Here is a 23891-nt window from a genome sequence, read left to right as displayed (position 1 = left end):
AGGCCCCAGGCTCCACACCCCTGGCTCCAATGGGGTCTGGCCTCTTCCTGGCTCCCGTACGCCTCGCTCCTTTAGACTGCAGCCCAATGGCCGCTTGCCCAGTGGCTCCCACAGCCCTTGCTTCTGCCAAACCTTATGCAACGGGTTTTGCAACACACTCTGTAAAGCGTTATGCAAGCGAGTGAGACAGACGCCAACTGCAAGGAAAGGCCGAGGGCCTCACAGCAAGAACTGCTCCTTCAACAGAGGGACCTTCAAAGGCCACCCAAACCAAACCCATTCTGCCAGGTAGGAAGGCACCATCCGATCCCTCCTTACAGATGGCCATCCCCATTGCTGGAAATAGAAACAACCTCCCAAGCCTTTCACTATTTGTTAATGTATATATTTGCTAACCTATATTCTGAGCATGTTCAGATGCAGGACTCCATTTTTGTATTCAGTATGTCTTAACACCTCATTGGAGGTGGATGCATACTGCTGCTTGGACTTCAGTACAGAAGTATGACTTATGGACTCCAGTGAATACAACTATACCTAAAGACTTATGGACTATTAAGAACGATACCCTGTGTACTCAAGACACAGAGAACTACATCCTATCTACAGCTGAACTTTAATAAGAAATGTGCCTGTATAGTGAATAAATACAAGATGTATGTTAGTAAACAAGGTACGGTATGTTATTTCTCAAATAAGACTTTATTTTTTTCTGAGTGCAACTGCGATTTCAACTGCAAAGTAACAACCATCCTCTAACCCAAAATATTTTTGTAGTGGCATGCCTTTGTCCTCGGCAGTTCAAAGACATGCTTATTCAGTCTAACAGCTGAGTTACCTGTGTGCCATTACAGGAACCCTTATGAATATCACTTGTTCAAAGGGTTGGCTTCTAACCAAGTCATGCTTTCCGTGACTAGTGGTTTTCAAAAGGTGGTCTCCACATGTTCATGGAGTTTCACATTTGCCAAACCTTTTGAATAAGTTTATGACTGCTGTTTATTTCCAAAGGGATAAGGTGCCCAGAGACTGTGTGAAGTTATTTCCAATACACAAGAGCCGCCCAAAAACCCCGGAGAGACACCTGCTGCAAGAACGGAGCATCCACTGCCCACCTTTATTCACAAAGTTCAATAACATTTGTTTGTAAAACAGAGTAAGAAAGTAAAAAAGCAAACCTCCTTCATCAGAGAAAGGGAATAAGAAAGAAAAAACTGGGGAGGGGGCGTCACACCCCCCCCCCCCCCCCGGTCACGGACCCTGAAGCCCTCCTTCTGGCCAAAAACACCATCCTTCTTTCTGTCCCTCCATCCGTCACCCAGACCTCATTTCCTGTTGGCCGATGCCGTCCCGATGACGCACTCGTTCACCTGCGAAGCGCAATGAGAGAAAGAGAGAGATGGGGGGCTGAACTCCTTCCAAGACCCCTGGACCTTTGTCTCAAGCCCTCCCTTCAAGCCAGTGGGGCAGATCCTTGCTGCAGGCTTTGCGTTCAGAGAAAGGGCCCCATTGACTTGGTGGAAGGGAAAGAGCCTCCGTGGAGGGCCAGGCTCCTAGGTCTGAGTGAAACCCAAGGTGCTTTGCAGACAGAGCTCCTTTCTTCCCAAAAGCCTCTAATGTGCCTTTACAGCCCTTCCTTCCTTCACTGGCCACACAACCAACCCACATGACTTTGTGAACTTTGGTTGGCTCCTGTCAATCAATAAGGATGCCTCATGCTTAGGTTGTTTGTCATTCTAGAATTTTGTTTGCCTACTTTTTGCTTAATTTACCCATGTTAGGTTCCAATTTTACATTTGCATTTGGTGTTATTCTGGATTACAGTAGAGTCTCACTAATCCAAGCCTCGCTTATCCAAGCCTTTGGATTATCCAAGCCATTTTTGTAGTCAATGTTTTCAATATATTGTGATATTTTGGTGCTAAATTTGTAAATACAGTAATTACAACATAACATTACTGCATATTGAACTACTTTTTCTGTCAAATTTGTTGTATAACATGAAGTTTTGGAGCTTAATTTGTAAAATCATAACCTAATTAGATGTTGAATAGGCTTTTCCTTAATCCCTCCTTATTATCCAAGATAATCGCTTATCCAAGCTTCTGCTGGCCCGTTTAGCTTGGATAAGTGAGTCTCTACTGTATTTTGCTATGTGTTTGTTTTTATTAAGGCGTGGAATGCTTTCCTTTCTGTATGTTGGAATCCACCCTGAGACCCTCTGGGGAGATAGATAGGGTGGAACAGAAGTAAAGTTGAATTATTATTATTAGATGCCAAATATTGCTCCATGACTTACTTTCCTGGCAAATCGGAGGGAGCTGAGGGACTCCCCAAAATTCTCCTCCAAAGGGGAGATGTTGACGAACATGAGCCTGAGGGAAAGAGAGACAGAAGGAGTGAGGCCTCAACAAGGGAGGTCCAGGAGCGGACCCACCCCCCACCCCACTTGACCCCCAACTCACATCTTGGAGCTGCCTCCCAGGGAGTTCTGCAGCAGGTAGGTCAGCTTACTGTTCCGGTAGGGAATATGGGCTTCCTGCAAAGGGAGGAGGAAAGGAGGGAGCGTGAGATATGGGGCACTGGGGTGAAGGGAGGGAAAGGCCATGTGCACCCCACTCCCAGGACCCACAGCAGGAGGAAGGGAGCCAAGACTCCTCCTTTGAACGGGAATGTGCTTGGACGGTAATTGTCCTGCTTGAAAGCAGAAGGCTGGACTGGATGGCCTTTAGGGGCCCCTTCCACCTCTCGCATTCTGATTCGCAGGGCCATCCAGTCCACTCCCATCTGCCAGACAGGAGGACACCACTGAAGCTCTCCCAACCGATGGCCTTCCTTGGGATTGTAACCTGAGAAGGGATCCATGCTGCGGTGCCCTCCTCTTCCCGCATGAGGAGACTGCTGCCCCCTCCCTCCTACATATCGAGGGGAAGCCTGTGTATCTGCTGTCGGGAGTCGTCCTGACCTTGTTGCTGAGGGCCATGATGACCAGTCCCAGGTTGGAGAGGCTGCTGTTGATGGCCTGCGTCTCCTTGAGGCGCTCCCCCGTTGAGAGGGATTTGTCCAGCCGCTCACTCCCGGCCAGGTCCACCAGGCTCAGCACCGCTGGACACACAGGAACGGGAAGAGAAGAAGGAAGAGGGGGACGTAAGGACAGAATAGAATAACTTTGTCATTGCGTCATGGTGAAATAAGGTGTATGGCTTGAATGGAAGTGTATGAAAGGTGAATGAATGACAGCTAATAATTTTGGAGACACCATTCTAAAATATGGAGGCCTGGAAAAAAACTACACTCAGGAACTGTAATTAAAAGCTGCTGAACTGCTGACATTGAGGAATTGTTGACAATGTTAACAATTGTTAACTGTTGAACTTTTGGAGGGAAACAATGTGTTTACATTAATCAGAGACAATGGCTCTTTAAGTTAAGTTAAAAAAACTCAAAAATCAGAATAGTAGATGGGAAGCAACACTCTGAGGGCAGAGGAGCCCCAAGGATGGCTAATGACTCTGAATAAAGGATGCCCCCCAGGCAAGAGACAAACCTTTCCAATGCTAATTAGGGTGATTAATTGCAACATTAACACTGGCTTCCAACTGACAAAGGACTCTTGTGTTAAAAGGTCCAATATAGGACAACAATCTGGGCGAGAGTCAAACTGATGAAGGGAGTGTCTGTTACAGAATAGAACGTACATCAAATAGCAACAACAAGCAGGGAAGATAAATCTGAACAAAATCAAACTATAAAGTGACAGGGCAAGTTTCCATGTGGATATGGGCCAGGTAATAACGGATTTGTCTACTCAAAAGCACAACGGAACAACCATGTTTTTAATTGCTTCCGGAAGACAGTGAGGGTCGGAGCTAACCAGATAGAAATAATTAAAAGAAGACGACTATCCGGGGCGAGATGAATCCTTAAGAATATTCTGAGCTTTCTGAAGGCAGCGGGAATTACAGAGTTCCTCCAAAGGGAGAGGGCATTCTCTGGGCAGGAGTGGTAAGGAACCTTCCGGAGCGCCTCCCTATCTGCCTCTGTGCAATTAGCAAACCATATGCAGCTAGACGAGGTCAGGAGGCAAAGCCTTGTAAGGAGACAAGGCCAGGAAAGGAAAGGGGGGGAGGTGGGCCACTCACAGGAGGTGTGGAGCTCCCGGGCAGCGTGGTGGCCCTCGATGCGGAGCTGGAAAAGGCTGTGGCTGCGGGAGGAGTGCTCGTTCAGGTTGGTCCGGGCCACAGAGCGGTGGGTCTTGGCTCGCTGGAGCAGCCTCAGCACCTGCACACAGAGAGAGGCTCAAAATGGGGCCACGGAAAGAGGGCCCTCCCCTCCGTCCCCAGGAGCAGCCTCAGCCCCTGGACAGAGAGAGAAAGGGGGGCTGTCTGGAGGAGGAGGAGGAGGAGGAGGGAGGTCGCACATGTCAGAGTTTTATATTTAGGTCATTTCTTATGTGAAAATGGTTAAGTGTTTGTAAGAATCATGTCCTATGACCAGCAGCAATCAAGACACCTGCTAAAGATTGAGTGCTATTAATAGAGACTGAGTAAATCTTGAGTTTGTGAATGTTATTGTGATTGTGAAGGTGATGGTGTTGCTGTTGGAAAGCTGTTGGAGTGGAACTGAAGAAAGCTTGAAGATAACATTTTGTTTCGCCGGTTGAAAGCTGCTGATAAAAGCCAAGGACTGTTATGTTTGTATATATTTTTATATAAATCTTTCTTTACTAAAAGACAGTTTGTTTTGGGGTTTTCTCCTTGGACGAAGAGCGCAGCTTCCGCAGAAGGGGTTGAATGTTTGGAACCCCAGTTTGATAGCTGCGACATGGGTTATGGGCCCAGAATCAGAACCAGAACCAGAACCAGCACCAGTCCTGTTGTCTAGGAGAACCTGAAGGACCCCGAATGTTGCCAAGGGGTCCTCAGCCCCCTCCCCAGATCCCCCTCCCCTCCATCCCCACAGACGATGTTCCCGACCCACCTCCTGCTCCGAGGTGACCTGGACGTAGCTGAGGTTGGGCACGTGGAGCTCCTCCGTGCGCTGGCTGACCCTCCGGATCTCCAGCTCTGGGCTCTGCTCCGGCCGCAGCACCAGCAGGTCCCGCAAGGACTCGTTGTAGATTTCGAGGAAGTTGGCTGTGAAATGGTACTGTGGAAGGGGGGGGGGTGTCACAAGGGGGAGGTGGCATCACTCTCTCAGCCCTCTTAGGTCGGGAACCCCAGAATGGCCCCCCAGGAAGGAAGAGGAGCCTGAGGCACCGGAGGGGATGCCGTACGTAGATCATGTGGCTATCGAGCTGCCTTGCCTTTCCTGCCAGAGCCCATCATCCCCAGCCGGGGCCCCAGAGGCCCAAAGGTCAGCTCTCCTGGGAACTTCCACCGGCCCCTCCGCTGACATCTCAAATTCTCCCTTGAGAGCCTCTGCCTGTGTCTCCCCTGGCCATGCATCCCAATGGAAGCTGAAGGAGACTGCCCTGCCCTGAAGGAGGAAAGCTTTCCTCTTCCTTCCTCTCCAGAAGACTCTCAAAGACACCCAAGGTTCTTACAATACACCAAGGGTAACACTGACCATATAGGAAAACTGAGGAAGAAACACAACCTACAAACTATCTACAGACCCACCAAGAAAATCCAACAAATGCTCCATTCAGCAAAGGACAAGAGGGACCCTCTCCCCTCTGCAGGAGCCTGTTGTATCCCATGCAGCAGCGTTGCCCAGGCATGAATCCAGGAATAGGAAAGGCCCTGCAGACTGATTCAGCTGGAGAAGTCAGCCACAGCAGAGCACTTGATGAACCAACCTGGACACATCATATGATTGGAGGACACAGAAATGCTGGGCCACTCTCACAACTAACATGTCAGACCACACAGAGAAGCCACTGAAATCCACAAGAAGCAGGTGGACAATCTCAACAGAGAGGAGGAAACTAAGAAAATGAACAAAATATGGGCACCATGATCATGATAGAATCATGATAGTAAGTAAAGAACAACACTCTGAAAACAAGTGTATTCCAGGCATGAAACAATCAGGGCCAGATAACACTTCACAACAAAGGATTTCCCCGGGCAGGAAGCAGCCAGGCTTTGTAGCTGCAAGGCTATCCAATGCTAATCAAGGTGGGCAGCTGTAATATTCCCACCCTGGATATCATTCCACTGGTATATAAACCCCACTTGCTTAGTTTCCAACAGACCTCACAACCTCTGGGGATGCCTGCCAGAGATGTGGGTGAAGCGTCAGGAGAGAATGCTTCTGGAACATGGCCATACTGCCCGAAAACCCACAGCAACCTTGTGGTGTCCAGCCATGAAAGCCTTAGACGACACATAGACACAGGTCTGTCTGAAATGGGAGCCAGGGGCCCCTCCACTTGTCTGTCTGTCTGTCTTCTGTAGATGTGAGCAAGGAGGAAGAAGCCCATCCCCAGAGCAGAGGGAGGGCGAGCCATTCTGGCGGGAAGGAGACTGGAACAGAGAGAAGCCTCCAAAATGAGCTCTCCGTGCTTGTGAACTGGGAGGCTTTGGGGCCAGCCTGCTTTCTGGGAGACACAAGAGAAGAGCGCGTTTCCTCTGTGCCTCTCCTTTCCTATTCTGGGAGCCTATCCCTCCCTCCCTCCCATTGCACCAGCCATCTGTGCCCATAGCTGCCAAGAGGACGGGACCAACAGAGAGACAGTCAACCAGGCAGGCAACCAGATGGCCTCTGCTCCCTCCTTGCAGTTCCCTGGCAGAGCCTTGGAAGAGAAGCCAGCAGATGGATGGAGGCAAAGGACAGCTCTGCCCTAGGCTGGCAGCCTCTGCCTGAATGATCAAAGCGACAGCTGAACAGATCAGTGTCTCCTTGAGGCGGCAAGGCCTGTGCCTCCCTCCCTGAACTCTGAACAAGGGTCACAGGTGTCCCTTCTCCGAAGGGACATCTTCTGCCCTGCAGCCTGGCAGAACAGGGTTGGACTTGATGGCCTCTGGGGCCTCCTCCCATGCCGGGGTCTTCCTAGGGGTCTCTGTGCCAGCACAAACAGGCCCTCCCCCTCCCTCCCTCCCTCCCTCTGCCCGAGTGATGCTGACCTTCCAGCCCTTGTCCTCCATCTCCTTGGCGGCCTGGAAGATCTGACGCACGGCTCGGGGGATCATGCCGGCGGCCTGGGTCTCCATCTCCTCGGGGCCCTCCATGGTGTAGGTCTTCCCGCTCCCTGTCTGGCCATAGGCAAAGATGCAAACGTGGTAGCCATCCAGGGCGGACTGCAGCAGGAAGAGACAGAGGAAGGAGTGAGGTCTCCCTTGGGCCCAGGCGCCACCCCCTCCCCGATCTCCTTCCCCATCGCCATCCCTTACTTGCACTAGCAAGGAGATCTCCTCGAAGACCTCCGCCTGGGAGCTGGAGGGAGGGAAGACCCGATCAAAGTGGAACTCATAGGTTGTGTCCTCCTTGCGCTCCCGGCCAACGTGGGACTGTGGGGAGAGGAAACATGGAGCAGGGACCACAGGTGAGGAAGCCTCCTGCCCCCCAACCTGGGCAGGCCAGACCTCCATTTCCCACCACAGCAGAACAAGAACACTAGAGCACTTTCAAGGCTCTCGTATTTGTAGTACTTTGTGTTTGCTCCCATATTGGCTGCTCTTCTGGTCTCCCTGTGCCACCTGGCATTCCCCAGAAAGACTGTTTATCTCACAGCATAAACTTTTGTGAAGGGGGACAGCAAAATGACACATTTCCCTCCCAAGAGGCGGCAGGGGAAGAGCAGAGCATGCTGGGATGCACACATATTATACACAGGGTGCTTTCCTACCTCCTCCGCCTTGGAGAGGACGAGGCTCTTCCGATCTTCAGACGGGAAGTGGAGATGTCTCATGCCCTTCTGGAATTCCCTCTCGGAGGGCAGCAACGGGCGCACGCGGCAGAAGACCCGGATGTTGCCCTTGGGGGGGGGGAGAGAGGGGGGGGGGCTCAGGTGGGATAGATACACAAACCTTGCCAGTTGGGGGCCCAGATGCCATCTTAATTTGATGTGCAGATTTGCTAAATGTGGATTTAATGTGTGGGTATGAATAGATTTTATGAAAGGTGTATGGATGGGGCCCTAATTTGGCTGAAGATACAATTCCAAGATTGCTGAATTGTCATTAAAAGTTGCTGATGAGACCTGTGACAATGATTACACATTGGGGAAAATGACGTGTTTACATTAATCAGCAGCAATGGCTCTTTTTAAGTTAAGGAAATGTTTACAAGATTCCTTGCATTAAGAAGGAGAGTCAACACAGAGCTCTTTGAGAATCAACACCAATTATGAAGAGTCAACATCTGCCAAGAAACTGAGATGGAGCCAGGATGGAAGTCTATTAATTTACAGCTTTGTGGAACAATCGGCAGAAATATTGCTATATAAGAGACCTTATTACAATCCAAAAATTGTGACAGACAGCGAGCTGTTCACTTGCCATGCTCTCTGGAGATGGTGTACAGGAGTGGCAGATCTGCACTGGAAAGCAGATTTCTGGACACATTGCCTCCTTTTCTCAAGAGCAGAGGAAGGAGTGGATTTTGGAGGCATGTCCTTAGGGACTTTGGTGTTTTAGAAGCTGTGGTGCATTGACAGATTTGCAAGGAAGCAGTCTGGCCTAACAGGTGTTCTTCACAGAGGAAGAACGGAGAAATGGTGAAGTATGTATGAGGATGAATGCAAGGACATGTGTGTGAATGCGGAGTAAAAATTCACACACACCCCTTTGTTTGTTTGTTACCTTTTCACACTGGAAACTGCAATAAAAAGAACCTTTGTTTAAAAAGTGTTCCTTCCCTCCCTCCCTCCCCCAGAGCTCTTCTGCCCATCTGACCTTCAGCTCCTGGATGGTGTTGTGCAACTGCCGGCGCTCCATTTCTGACTCGTGCAGCTTCTGCTCGATTTCCGCCACACGAGCTTCCAGGGCCTCCTTCTCTTCCGTCCGCTGGGCCAGGGCCGCCTCCACCCGTGAAAACTCCAACTGAAAAGGAGGGAGGGAGGGGTCCCAGGACTCATTAGGGCCCCTTGGTCTCAAATGGGAAGCGGCTGGGTGCCTGAAGGCCACTGAGGGAATCAGGTCTCCTCAGCACCATTGAGTCCCATTGACCACCCAGTTGGATCTGTTGTAGTTCAGCCCATGTTTGTGCCTAATGTCAATGAGGAAGGGGATCAGGAATAGGATGAGGTCTAGGGAGGAAGAAGAGAAGGCTCCTGCTGTACTCCAGGGCAGGAAGCACCTCTGTTCTTCACCACCACACCCAGAGGCGGTCCAACCGCCAGGCAATGTAGGCATTTGCCTGTGGCGCCATCGCCCCCAGGGCGCCTTCAAGGCCCCCAGGAGAGTGGCACCACCCCCGCCTCCTTCTCCTTCGGGCCAGGGCCGCCGGGCCTTCCCGTTGCAGCCTGGGCCTTGCAAGGACCAGGCTGCGGCGGGAAGGCACAAGCGGCGCAGGAGGTGGGGCCAGGCCACGTGGGAGGCAGGGCCAGGCTGCCTGCGTGGCCTTAGCCTTGCTGCCATGCGGGCTGCGTGGCGGCAAGGGCCAGGCCACACTGGCAAGGCTCTCAGAGAGAGAAAGAAGCAGGGAGGGAAGGGGAGAGAGAAAGGAAGAAAGAGCCATGCCGGCCGCTTGCCCTTCTCCTCGCCCTGCCTTGCAGCCTGAGCCAGGTGAGCCTCCCAACAGCATGGCCCTCTGCCTCAGGCTGGGCTCCTAGGTAGGGATGGGAGAAAGAAGCTCCCCCCTCCCCCAAGCAGCGGAGCCCCCTTCGCAGACTAGCGCCAGCCTCTTTCTCCCTCTCCCTCGCTCTGCCAACAAGCAGGCAGGAGAATCAAAACATGCGCCCTCGGAGAAAGTCCTGCTGGAGAAACTTCTTTCTCCTTGCCTATCTCCGCTCTTAAAGAAGCTGCAAAAGGAGAAAGAAAAAAAGTCTCTTCCCCTGTTTGGTTTTGCTTCTTTCCAAACTGCCTTCCAGGTCAGGAGCCAGCCAGCCTTAAAGGAACACCAGAGGCAGGTGAGCCTTTCTAAGGGGAATCCCTAGAGCCAGAGGACATCCCTTTAAGGGGTATCTCCAGGAGGAGACGCCAAACCCAGAAAGGATTCAGGCACCAGCTCAATTGCAACAGATTCAGTGCCATGTAATCATGGGTGTTGTAGTTTTACAAAGTCCTTAGCCTTCCCTGCAGAAGACAGCCAGTACCATGCCAAACTACAACTCCCAGTTTTCTTTCAGATTGTTTTGGATTTCAACTCTCACAATTCCTAACACCAGGCATGGGCAAACTTTGCCCTTGCCTGGTATAGAAGCATTCTATTCTTCTTCAGACATCCCAGCAGTTTGTGTATTAAGTGAGAAAATCCTGGTCATTTTTCTCCTTTAATGCTAAAAGTTCATAGGTTGTTCATCAACAGCCTACTGGCTGGGTTGCTATGAGTTTTTCTGGCTCTATGGCCATGTTCCAGAAGCATTCTCTCCTGACGTTTCACCCACATCCGTGGCAGACATCCTCAGAGGTTTTGACGTCTGTGGGAAACTAGGCAAGTGGGTTTTATATATCTGTGGAAGGTCCAGGGTGGGAGAAAGAACTCTTGTCTATGGGAGGCATGTGTGAATGTTGCAATTGATGTTTCATATTTTATTTTATCATTGTTTTGTATCTGATTTTGCTGTGAGCCGCCCCGAGTCCCCTTCGGGGGAGATGGAGGCGGAATATATATAAAATTATTATTATTATTATTATTATTATTATTATTATTATTATTATTAATTGGTCACCTTGATTAGTATTGAATAGCTTTGCAGCTTCAAAGCCTGGCTGCTTCCTGCCTGGGGGAATCCTTTGTTGAGAGGTGTTAGCTGGCCCTGATTGTTTCCTGTCAGGAATTCCCATTTTCTGGGTGTTGTTCTTTATTTTCTGTCCTGATTTTAGCTTTTTTTAAAAAAATTTTTTACTGGTAGCCCAATTTTGTTTGTTTTCATGGTTTCCTCTTTTCTGTTGAAATTGTCCATGTGCTTCTTGTGGATTTCAATGGCTTCTCTGTGTAGTCTGACATGGGGGCTTTTAGAGTGGTCCAGCATTTCTGTGTTCTCAAATACTGGCTGTTAGGAATTGTAGAAGCTGAAGTCCAAAACATCTGGAGGGCCAAAGTTTTCCCATGCCTGATTTAGATCCATCTCAAAAAAGGGTATATTTGCCACGCCCTTTGAGTAAGACCTTGGAAATATCTGGCTATAGTGCAAAATGTTCTCAAGTGTTGGGTTTTGGAAACTGCACAAGATGGCTTTAAGGCCATTTCTGCCCCCTCAGCCAAAACATATATAGCCAAATTCAGTAAGCTGGAAATAATATCTTAATCAATTATCATGTATCCAGCTCAATAGCAGATTGTGATGGGAAAGGTCTGGAAAGTGCAGTATAGAGCAGGCATGGGCAAACTTCAGCCCTCCAGATATTTTATAATAGTTGTTATTATTATTATTATTATTATTATTATTATTATTATTATTATTATTATTCTATTTTATTTCTAACCTGCCCTCGCTCCCCAAAAGGACTCAGGGCAGCTTCCAAATGCAAAGGCAAATATTCAGTGTTGTAAAGGTAAAGGTTTCCCCTGACGTTAAGTCCATTCGTGACCGACTCTGGGGGTTGGTGCTCATCTCAATTTCTAAGCCGAAGAGCCGGCGTTGTCCATAGACATCTCCAAGGTCATGTGGCCAGCATGACTGCATGGAGCGCCGTTACCTTCCCGCTGGAGCAGTATCTATTGATCTACTCACATTTGCATGTTTTCGAACTGCTAGGTTGGCAGGAGCTGGGGCTCCCGGGATTTGAACCTGGGACTTTTTGGTCCCCAAGTTCAGCAGCTCAGCACTTTAACACACTGCTCCACCAGGGGGGCCCTGGTGTATATTCAATGCCATATACAATAATAAAAACACAACACAATAAAATAGCAAATAAATCATAGCTAAAAGTGCATATAAAATAGTTTCTACAGGGAAGATAAATGATTGGATTTCAACTCCTACAGCTTAACTTTCTCTGCCAATGATGGTTACATACCAAACTACAGCTCCCAAGGTTCTGTAGCAGTGAACCATCTTGGATATTGCAAGGAATGATTTTATTATTATCATCATCATCATCATCAGGCCTTGCTCCCGGAAAGGTTCCTCCGCTGTGGCTCCCTACCTACCTACCTACCTACCTATCTTTCCACATATTCTCCACATTGTGTGTTTGTGTGTATACACACACACACACAAACAAACAATATGCAGGGACCATATGTACCTCATAAATATGTGCATGATCTGCCTTGATATTCTGGGTTATATGGCTGTGTGGAAGGACCATCAGGGCTCTTCCACACAGCCATATAACCCAGAATATCAAGGTAGAAAATCTCACAATATCTGCTTTGAACTGGGTTATCTGAGTCCACACTGCCCTATATCCCAGTTCAATGTTTGGTGCTGAATTCGCAAATGTAATGTAATTTGATGTTTAATAGGCTTTTCCTTAATCCCTCCTTATTATCCAACATTTTTGCTTATCCAACGCTTTTATTTTTCAGTGATTGGTATGGGGGGGAGGGTGCAAAAATTCTGTTCCTCTACACTTGAAAATTACCTTGGGTCGGCTCTGACCACACCCCAGTCCAAGTTAAATCAGCAAAACAGTTTATTGAAGATTTCATAAAAAGCAGTTCATCAAAAATAGTAAAAACGTCTAAGTCTAAATATATGAAATAGTCCACAAAATTCAAAACCCTCCTCTCCTTTATGTATCTTAGCGTACGGAGAGGAGGATGAACATAATCATCACCTCATAACGGCAATGGTCTAAGTGAAACTACTACGAATGCCAAACATTTTCTGCAGCTTAGTCATTTAATACGGTCTGGGTTTACACTCTGTGCAATAATGTTTTTACTAATTGTTATGTTTAAATTTGTTTTTTTTCTAATTTGGAATTTTTACTATAATAAGTATGTTTTTGTTATTTTATACTTCTTGATATTAAGGGATGTAGTTGTGGCATTGAATCTTTGCCGTTCTGAGTCCCTCTGGGGAACGATTGGAGACAGACTGCTCAAGTTTCAGGACTTAAAATCTCATGCTGGCTGGCAATCCCAGCAGGCTCAGAAATCCCATGTTCTCCCACAACCCGGCAGGGCTGCTCCCTCCCCCACTTCCCAGATGAAGGAATGGGACCCCTTCCTCCCTTTGGGGCTGCCCACCCACTCTCCCTACCCAGCTTCTCACCTCTCTGCCCGCTAATTGAGATGTCAGCTCCACGTTGGCCTCTTTGGCTTCCCGGCTGACCGCTTCCAGTTTCAGTATGTCCAGGGCCTGGTTCTGGACGACCTGCTCCAGTTCCCGCTCCTTGGCCACCAGCTCAGCGATCTTCCGACTGCTCTCCCTGGCCTCCTCCTGGCTGGCCTGCAGCTCCGGAACCAACACACTGCGTGGAGAGAAGAGAGCCATGTCACTTTCAGGGGTCCCTCAGAGACCCCCCCAGTGCCTGTGCTCCCTTCCCCCCCCCCCCCCAAATATGTCCCCACTCACTCACCTGACCCTTCTGCTGAGCTCCTCCACCTGGGCGGTCTCCTTGTCCAGCGCTGCCTGCAGCTCGGCCTCCTGGAGCCGGAAGGCCTCGTTCTCCCCGCTCAGTCCCTGCAGCTTCTCTTTGTAGGCGGTCATCTTGGCCCGGAGATCGCTGATCTGCCCCTTCAGGTCCCAGGGGGCCCTCTTCCTCTCTCCCACTCCGCACAGACCGGTGGCAGTAGTGGCAGCTGAGGAAGCAGAAAAGGTGGCTGGGAAGGAGATGGGGAGGTGGCCATTAGATAGAAGGACATTGGGATGGACCCCACCCCCACCCCCACCCCCACCCCCACGCGTTCTGTCTTGGAAACAAGTCAGCCTACCTGGTTTGGGAGGCGCTGCTGATCCTGCCCGGCGGGTTGCTGCTGAGGAGAGAGACAGGGAAGTGGGCAAGAGATCTTGAAGAGAAGACCCCACACCCAAGACCCCCACGGGCCCAAGACCTACCTGCAGTGGGAGCTGCAGTACCTCCTCCTCCTGGCCGCGAGGATGACTGGCGTCGGCCTGTGGAGAAGCCCAGTCAGCCACACACAAGATGCCCCTCCTCCACCTGGGCCCTGTGATGGGACACCCCCCCCCCCCCCCCCCGGCCTTAATCAAGACCACTTCCCTCTAGCCCAAGCCCCACATGTTGGAAATAGCAACCTGATGTAGGAGGGGTTATAGACATGTGATTGTACTGAGCATGTTCAGACTCAGGGCTCCATTTTGTATTCAGTGTCTGCTTAACACCTCAGTGGAGGTGGACGCATATTTGCATCAGACCTCAGTGGAGGTGGATGCATGTTGCTGTTTGGACTTCAATAGAGAAGTATGACTTATTGACTTCAGTGAGCACAAGTATAAAGACTATGGACTATTAAGAATGGTACCCTGTGTACTCAACACACAGAGAACTACATCCTATCTATAACTGAATTTTAATAAGAAATGTGCCTGCATGGTGAATTAATACAAGATGTTTGTAAACAAAATATGCTGTTTTTCAAATAAGTTTTTGCTGAGTGCATACTTTAAACTAAGAGGTTTCAAGGGAGTGTATATCTTTTGGGCAACTGCAATTTCAACTGCAAAGGAACAACCAATCTCTGCTAAGCTAAGCCAATATATTTTTGTAGTGTCATGTCTTTGTCCTTGGCAGTTCAAAGACAGGTTCTTCAGTCTAACAGCTGAGATGCCAGTGTGTCATTACATGAATGCTTGTGAATATCACTTGTTCAGAGGGTTGGCTTCTAACAAGGTCATACTTTTCTTGACCAGTGGTTTTCCAAAGGTGGTCTCCACATGTTCATGGAGATACACATTTGCCAAATGGATGTGACATCATTTTTTTTTCCTTTTGAAAAAGGTTATGATTACCATTTATTTCTAAAGGGATATATGTGCCCAGAGATGGGGTGCTGTTATTTCCAATATCCCACTCATTCACTGACTCACCTGCCCCCCCAAGGGGGTTGCGCTGCACTGGGGCAACCGGACGGGGCCTTAGACGGGAGTTGGCCACCGTCATGGCTTCCCTCTTAGTGGTGGGGGCAGCCCCCCGAAAGCGTTTCTGGAGAGAAGACAGAGAGAGGAGTCAGGCCGGGGAGCTGTCATCCGGCCTCCCGCTTCTCAAAGGGCTGGCCATGGCAACTCCCATTCCCCACTCAAACAGCCACTGAGGAGGCCTCGCTCACCTGAGGGGGCTCGGGGGGTTCGTTCTCACAGGTGGCCGGGCGCTTGGGGCGCAGGCCTGGGACAGGGAGCCGGGAGGCACCTTTCAGCAGGACCGGGGCCTCCTTCTCCACGTTGGCCTTCTGCTCAATCAGAGGCAGCTGGAGGGAGAGACAAAGAGTTGGAAAGAGGGCTCTGTAAATGGAGTGCAGGGAGTGAGACCAGGGCTCCAGGGCCACAAGAGAGCCAATTCCCAAACACCCTCCCTCTCCCTAAAGTGTGTGTGTGTGGGGGGGCTCCCCCTTGTTTTGTCAGCCACTCACCATTGGAGCTTGGCTGTCCATGGCCTCAAAGGGGGGATCAATGGGGTCCAAGCACAGAAGAAAGACGCTGCCACTGCTGCAAGGGTAGAAACATCCAGGCATGTATATATTAAAAGAGCCATAAGGGACAAAGGGAGCCCTGTAGTCCTTGATGGCAGGGCTACAGCCTTGCCTTCACCTCTCTCTCCTTGATCTGTGTGAAACAAGGTGTTGGATTCCTGCCTGGATGCAGAGAAGTCAGCTCCCCCTTCTTCTCCACAAACATCTTTCGTGTCTGCTTTATTATGACCCAATTGTTTGAGAAGGGAGCCCCATGGGGGCCCTCTCAGCCGCAAGAGGCTTGGCACACAGAGACATGAGAGTCAGCATCAGGGACTCTTCTATCAAAGAGAGGTCATGGTCTTTTTGTCTATCTGCTCACACATCTGAGATGTATTTCCTGCAACCCTCACACAGGGAAAGGGTTGCCCTGCCACAGACCCCTCGCCCTCTGCAACCGCTCCTAGGGAACTCACAAACAAATAGATTCAGAACACATGTTATTATTATTAAGAATACAAATAATTATGTCATCTTCTAGAATTATGATTTCTATTATTATTTACTTATTACCATTACCATCATACAGCTTTTATCTCAATTGAGATTTAGCCTGCAACACTAAAATGGTACTGAGTTTTAAACTCCCAGTGTACTAATACTAAAATAGAATTAAACAAAGAACTCAATTAATATCCCTTAAAACAGTGGTTCTCAAACTGTGGGTCCACAGATGTTTTGGCCTTCAACTCCCAGAAATCTTTGGAGTTGTAGGCCAAAACATCTGGGGACCCACAGGTTGAGAACCACTGTCTCAAAACCATAAAAGCCTATTTAAAACACAGAAAGCATCCCACCACACTTCCTGGTTCTGTCTTAAAAGATCTTTTCTTTCAAAGCTTTCTTTCCCAAACCAATTCATCTCTCTCAAAGCTGAGCAAAGAAAACTTATGTACACAGAGGATATGTATACAGACATGCATAAACACCCAAACATATACACAAGGCATGTGCATACAGAAGCATTCAAAGAGATAAATCCACATACAAGATCTTTATAGAGAAGGCCACATTTTCTTGGGGCAGTGTGGATATCATAAATAAGTCCTAAGGGTAAAAGATTGTCAAAATTGTCAAAAGTCACTTGTGCATGCGTATGTGCATCCATCTATTTATCAATCTGGTCAGGTAGCTGTATGTGTGTGTGTGTGTGAGAGAGAGAGAGAGACTTATTTCCAACTCATTTTTCAATTATTTTGGATTTGGTAACATCTGTGAACAAACTCCACATATACATGTGTACACACAACTCATACAGAGTGGGCCGGTGGGGTCCCCTTGGATAACAAAACCCCTGGATGTGCAAGGCCTATGATATAAAATGGTGCAGTAAAATACCTCTAATATAAAATGACAAAATCAAGCTATGTTATTTGGGGTTAAGGCAGGGATGGTTGCATTTGTGTTTTGTGGATCTGTCGGGACAGTGGTGTATTTCTACACACATACTACTTGTACCTCCCTTCTCTGGGAATCTGAAATTCTTCAGAACCCAGAGCTGACACCTCTGTTCCCCAAATGGCTTGGTGGAGACAAACTTTGTTTCAGGCACATTAAATAAAATACTGCATTTAAGACTCTGTATATGAAGTATGTATGAAACATAAACGTGTTGAAGGTTTTGATTTGAGTCCCATCTTTGAGACATCCCATTATGTACATATACACAAAGGCAGGTGATCCAGATTCCCAAAAATGGCAAAACCCAAGACACTTCTGGCCACAGGCATTTCAGTTCAGATAATATGGATATACTGACCTATCTATCTATGTATCTATATATAAAAGGATAAAGTAGTGTGGGCAGTGACTATAACAACACAACTAAACGCCCCAGAAATACAAAACTTGACAACACAATGCAAAAGCCTTTCCTCCCGGTTGTAACAACATAACCACACCACAAAACCACAATCCGGACCCACAAAACTCACAATAACGTATCGTGACTAACAACACAACTAAACCGGATGGCCATCTGTCTGAGAGGTTTGGGTGGGTTCGTCCTCCATGACAAAAAGAAAGAAAGGGGTTGGACTGGATGCAAACTACAAATCCCAGCACCCCATGGCATTGAGTCCATGCATTTCAATTAGAGGCCTCTTCCTTCTCCTTTTCCCCGCCATCCAACCCATTGACCCAGTTCCATGGCTCCGCAGGAAGGAAAGGCTGGGACGGATAGAACGAAGGAAGGAGGGAGGGAAGCGAAGGAATGCCAAGGACAAGAGCCCTCCCTCTCTGCCCGGAAGGCCAAGAGCAAAAGGGAGAGAAAGACCATTGATCCGGTTATATTTACTCTCCTAGAATCATAGAATCATAGAATAGTAGAGTTGGAAGAGACCTCAAGGGCCATCTAGTCCAACCCCCCGCTAAGAAGCAGGAAATCGCATTCAAAGCACCCCCGACAGATGGCCATCCAGCCTCTGCTTAAAAGCCTCCAAGGAAGGAGCCTCCACCACGGCCCCGGGGAGAGAGTTCCACTGCCGAACAGCCCTCACAGTGAGGAAGTTCTTCCTGATGTTCAGGTGGAATCTCCTTTCCTGTAGTTTGAAGCCATTGTTCCGTGTCCTAGTCTGCAGGGCAGCAGAAAATAAGCTTGCTCCCTCCTCCCTATGACTTCCCCTCACATATTTGTACATGGCTATCATGTCTCCTCTCAGCCTTCTCTTCTGCAGGCTAAACATGCCCAGCTCTTTAAGCCTCTCCTCATAGGGCTTGTTCTCCAGACCCTTAATCATTTTAGTTGCCCTCCTCTGGACGCTTTCCAGCTTGTCAGCATCTCCCTTCATCTGCGGTGCCCAAAACTGGACACAGTATTCCAGGTGTGGTCTGACCAAGGCAGAATAGAGGGGGAGCATGACTTCCCTGGATCTAGACGTTATTCCCCTATTGATGCAGGCCAAAATCCCATTGGCTTTTTTAGCTGCCGCATCACATTGTAGGCTCATGTTTAACTTGTTGTCCACGAGGACTCCAAGATCTTTTTCGCACACACTGCTGTCAAGCCAGGCGTCCCCCATTCTGTATCTTTGATTTCCATTTTTTCTGCCGAAGTGAAGTATCTTGCATTTGTCCCTGTTGAACTTCATTTTGTTAGTTTCGGCCCATCTCTCTAGTCTGTCAAGATCATTTTGACCTTTCTGACCAGTGTGTTATCAGCGAGCTCAGGATTGGAGTAGAGAAAAGGAACAGCATAGGAATAAAGGAAACAAGGAGAGCACCCACTCTATCTATCCATCCACTCACCCACTAATAATAAACACCTACACAGGCAAGAATCAGTCACGCACTGAGTCTAGAAGGCCATTCAGTGCTCATCCACCTCCCCAATCCCTACATTCACACTTGGCCTCCAAAAAAACAATTACAATAATAACAATGACAACAACAACAATAAGAATCAACATCATCACAGGCAAGAAGCAGCCTGAGGCTGAGAGGCCAGTCAGTACTACACTGGGCCTCCAAAAAACAATACAGTAGCATCTAACTTATCCAGCCTTCATGACCACTACAACAACAACAATAATAAACACCTACACAGGCAAAACAAAAAAAAGACTATTGTACCACAATAAGATATAAACCGCACTCAGCAGAATCAGACATAACGATTAACAACAAACCAAAGACAACAGGGATCTCAAGCAATTATCAATCAACACAAAAACTGAAGAAGGTAACAGACTTCAAATATTACTAATGTGAGTATAAAGAAGGGTGGAGGTCACAGCATAAATACAACGTAATGTAGACTGACCAACACCACCACACTAAGCCACAGCAACGTGTGGCCGGGCACAGCTAGTGTGCCTATAAAATGCACTAGTTTATATATTGAATGCACATCCAGAGAGAGAGAGAGAGGGGGGGGGGGCTCTCAGAGAGGCATGCCCAGGCATGTGGGAGAAAGGCAAGTGTGGAGCATTGCACTTTAAATGCTGGGCTCAGTCCAGCCCCCTTCCCTTGGCCATGGCCTGCCTGAGCCCCCCTTCCCCAGGGGCTTCATGCAGGTCATACTCTCCCAGCCTCAGATGCTGCCAAGAAAGCTCTGCCTGCGATGGGTTCACCTGGTGCAGATCTGGTCTAGATAAGCCTCCTTGTTGCTGTGGCATACCTGCAAACCATTCCACGGCTAGCAGGCATGCCACAGCAACAGAGAGGCTTGTCCAGACCAGGCCTGCACCAGGTGTTTTGGACTTCTTTATTTTATTCATTTATTTCCATCATTTTTATCCTGCCCTTCTCACTCGAAGGGACTCAGCGCGGCTTACAAAACTGGCAGAATTCAATGCCAATACACAACAATACAAAAGAATAAAACATAAGCAACTAAATACAGATTTAAATAATACAAAATACTTGAGCCATTCATCCACAAAACCTTGTACATAAACCTTAGTCCAGACCGAGTCATTGACCCATGATTCTGGGAATTGTAGTTCACCCATTCCAAACAGAATACATCACATTCAAAGACTAATAATGCCATTTTCAAATAACCTGGGCACCACCGGGTCCGCAAGCTAGTGTATGTGTGTGTGTGTGTGTGTGTGTGTGTGTGTATATATATATATATATATATATATATGTATGTACAGGTAAAGGTTTTCCCCTGACGTTAAGTCCAGTCATGTCTGACTCTGGGGGTTGGTGCTCATCTCCATTTCTAAGCCGAAGAGCCGGCATTGTCCGTAGACACCTCCAAGGTCATGTGGCCACTGGCATGACTGCATGGAGTGCAGTTACCTTCCAGCCGGAGCGGTACCTATTGATCTACTCACATTGACATGTTTTCAAACTGCTAGGTTGGAAGGAGCTGGGGCTAACAGCGGCTGCTCACTCCGCTCCCGGGGCTTGAACCTGGGACCTTTCGGTCTGCAGCTCAGTGCTTTAACGCACTTTGCCACCAGGGCTCCTGTGTGTGTGTGTGTGTATATATATGTATGTATACACACATGCATGTATATAATTTACAATAATATATAAAATTATAATATATTGTATATGCATATAATATTAATATTATTTTGTAATAAAATATAATACTAATACAGTAGAGTCTCACTTATCCAACATAAACGGGCTGGCAGAACGTTGGATAAGCGAATATGTCGGATAATAAGGAGGAATTATGAAAGTCTGTCAAGCATCAAAATAGGTTATGATTTTACAAATTAAGCACCAAAACATCATGTTATACAACAAATTTGACAGAAAAAGTAGTTCAATACGCAGTAATGTTATGTTGTAATTACTGTATTTACGAATTTAGCACCAAAATATCACGATATATTGAAAACATTGACTACAAAAATGGCTTGGATAATCCAGAAGCTTGGATAAGTGAGACTCTACTGTAATACAATATACTAATATTAATTATATATTACATATTACATATAATATTAATCATAATATTACAATATATAGATATAGTACAGTATGGTAATTTATTTCCAGTATTGTGCTATACTAATAATATAACATTGTATATAAATTTCATTTGTAAGCCGCTCTGAGTCCCCTTCGGGGTGAGAAGAACGGGATATAAATGTATTAAATAAATGAATTTTTAAAAATTATGACTGGTATTATATATTATTTATTTATTTATTTATAGCATTTATATTCCGCCCTTCTCACCCCAAAGGGGACTCAGGGCAGATCACATTACACATATAGGCAAACATTCAATGCCTTTTAACATAGAACAAAGACAAACAAACATAGGCTCCGAGCCGGGCCTCGAACTCATGACCTCCTGGTCAGAGTGATTCATTGCAGTGATTAATTGCAGCTGCTCTCCAGCCTGCGCCACAGCCTGAGCTTACTACTAATATTATTTTTTAATAAAATATAATACTAATACAATATACTAATATTAATTATATATTACATATCACACTAGAGTATTGCTTATACAACGTAAACGGGACGGCAGAACGTTGGATAAGCGAATATCTTGGATAATAAGGAGGGATTATGGAAAAGCCTATTAAACATCAAATTAGGTTATGATTTTACAAATTAAGCAACAAAACATCATGTTATACAACAAATTTGACAGAAAAAGTAGTTCAATATGCAGTAATGCTATGTAGTAATTACTGTATTTATGAATTTAGCACCAAAATATCACAATGTATTGAAAACATTGATGTTGTATAACATGAAGTTTTGGTGCTTAATTTGTAAAATCATAATCTAATTTGATGTTTAATAGGCTTTTCCTTAATAGCTCCTTATTATCAAGATATTCGCTTATCCAAGCTTCTGCCGGCCCGTTTAGCTTGGATAAGTGAGACTCTACTGTACATGTAATATAAATAACATTGCAATAAAGTACAATTATAGTAAAATACAATTATAGTACAATATAGTAATTTATTGCCAGTATTGTGCTATGCTAATACAGTAGAGTCTCACTAATCCAAGCCTCGCTTATCCAAGCCTCTGGATAATCCAAGCCATTTTTGTAGTCAATGTTTCCAATATATTGTGATATTTTGGTGCTAAATTCATAAATACAGTAATTACAACATGACATTACTGCGTATTGAACTACTTTTTCTGTCAAATTTGTTGTATAACATGAAGTTTTGGTGCTTAATTTGTAAAATCATAACCTAATTTGATGTTTAATAGGCTTTTCCTTGATCAGTCCTTATAATCCAAGATATTCGCTTATCCAAGCTTCTGCCGGCCCGTTTAGCTTGGATTAGTGAGACTCTACTGTAATATAATATTGTATGTAAATGTAAATTGTAAGCCGCTCTGAGTCCCCTTCAGGGTGAGAAGGGCGGGATATAAATGTATCAAATAAATAAATAAACTATTATTATTATGGCCGGTATTATATATTATTACTATATACCAGGGGTCCCCAAACTAAGGCCCGGGGGCCGGATGCGGCCCTCCAAGATCATTTACCTGGCCCCCGCCCTCAGTTTTACACTCTGAAATGACTTGAAGGCACACAACAACAAAAATCCTACTTAACTTGACTATACCATTGGCCAGAAGCAGGTCTACACTTCCCATTGAAATCCTGAAAGATTTACAGTATGTTGGTTAAAATTGTTTTTATTTTTAAATATTGTATTTTTCTTTCATTTACTCATATTGTGCTATGGTAATAATATAATATATTGTGTAAACATATAATATTGATAACAGCTTATTTATTTATTACAGTATTTCTACCCCCGCCCTTCTCACCCAATATGGGACTCAGGGCGGCTAATAATAATAATACAATATAATAATATTGTATAATATAATAATATAAATTATATATTATATATTAAATGTACTGTAATATTACTACTAATATTACAGTATAGTGGTATAGTACAATACAGTAGAGTCTCACTTATCCAACACTCGCTTATCCAACGTTCTGGATTATCCAACGCATTTTTGTAGTCAATGTTTTCAATACACCATGATATTTTGGTGCTAAATTTGTAAATACAGTAATTACTACATAGCATTACTGCGTATTGAATTGCTTTTTCTTTCAAATGTGTTGTATAACATGATGTTTTGCTGATTAATTTGTAACATCATAACCTAATTTGATGTTTAATAGGCTTTTCCTTAATCCCTCCTTATTATCCAACATATTCGCTTATCCAACGTTCTGCCAGCCCGTTTATGTTGGATAAGTGAGACTCTACTGTATATTAATATATAATGCTAATATTGTACTATACTAATAATATAATATATTCTATGTACATACAACTTGTAAGCCGCTCTGAGTCTCCTTCGAGGTGAGAGAGCGTGGGGTATAAATGTAGCAAATAAATAAATAATTGTTGTTGGGGAGGGGGGCGTTTACACTACAAATAAGATATGTGCAGTGTGCATAGGAATTTGTATTTGCTTTTTTTCAAATGATAATTCGGCCCCTCGACAATCTGAGGGACCATGAACCGGCCCTCCACTTAAAAAGTTTGAGGACCCCTGCTATATACCTATTACCAAAGCGGCTGGGCATAAAAGCATCAGCATACAATTCACCTCACGCCAATCCGCCAACCGGGAAAGAGGCTCCAATGGGAACAGCTGTCTGTCTGTCCGCCCGCCCGCCTACCGGTCCGCGTCTGCTTCCCTCAGCGCCAACGGTCGCCCGATTTAAACGCCGCTCCCGTCGGCCCCCGCGGCGGACGCAACCCCTCGCCCAATGGGAAGCCTGG

At 46.5% G+C, this 23891-nt stretch overlaps 1 protein-coding gene across 5 annotated transcripts; it reads right to left on the bottom strand.

The window, feature by feature from the left end:
- Positions 1-1088: 1088 nt before the first annotated feature.
- On the bottom strand, positions 1089-23851 carry kifc1 (kinesin family member C1). Of its 5 annotated transcripts, none has more exons than XM_062969458.1 (18): positions 23716-23851; positions 15589-15664; positions 15289-15426; positions 15050-15164; positions 14060-14116; positions 13936-13977; positions 13581-13824; positions 13274-13472; positions 8841-8987; positions 7793-7921; positions 7338-7454; positions 7071-7244; positions 4981-5148; positions 4143-4281; positions 2966-3105; positions 2466-2539; positions 2300-2375; positions 1089-1370 (listed from the first exon to the last, which is right to left on the bottom strand). In XM_062969458.1, exons 2-18 carry the CDS (start codon positions 15607-15609, stop codon positions 1326-1328), a joined length of 2025 nt encoding a protein of 674 aa, XP_062825528.1. In that variant the 5' UTR covers positions 15610-15664; positions 23716-23851; the 3' UTR covers positions 1089-1325. The 5 variants fall into 5 exon arrangements, with proteins under 5 accessions (XP_062825528.1, XP_062825525.1, XP_062825526.1 ...); XM_062969455.1 differs by having other exon boundaries at positions 23670-23826; XM_062969456.1 differs by having other exon boundaries at positions 13936-13974; positions 23670-23825.
- Between the last annotated feature and the right edge of the window lie 40 nt (positions 23852-23891).

Source organism: Anolis carolinensis, chromosome 2, assembly GCF_035594765.1.
Source record: "Anolis carolinensis isolate JA03-04 chromosome 2, rAnoCar3.1.pri, whole genome shotgun sequence".
In the NCBI taxonomy this organism is placed as follows: domain Eukaryota; kingdom Metazoa; phylum Chordata; class Lepidosauria; order Squamata; family Dactyloidae; genus Anolis; species Anolis carolinensis.
The sequence above is the reverse complement of the archived record's forward strand: the minus strand, read 5'-3'. Positions and strand labels throughout refer to the sequence as shown.

Excerpts from the sequence above, each read along its gene's own strand:
- kifc1 (XM_062969455.1), bottom strand. The coding sequence starts at position 23,692 with ATGCCCAGCCGCTTTGGTAATAG. Across the intron at positions 7,922-8,840 it reads ACACCATCCAGGAGCTGAAG|GGCAACATCCGGGTCTTCTG; the intron begins GTCAGATGGGCA and ends CCCCCCCCCAAG. Across the intron at positions 1,371-2,299 it reads CCCTCCGATTTGCCAGGAAA|GTGAACGAGTGCGTCATCGG; the intron begins GTAAGTCATGGA and ends TGCGCTTCGCAG.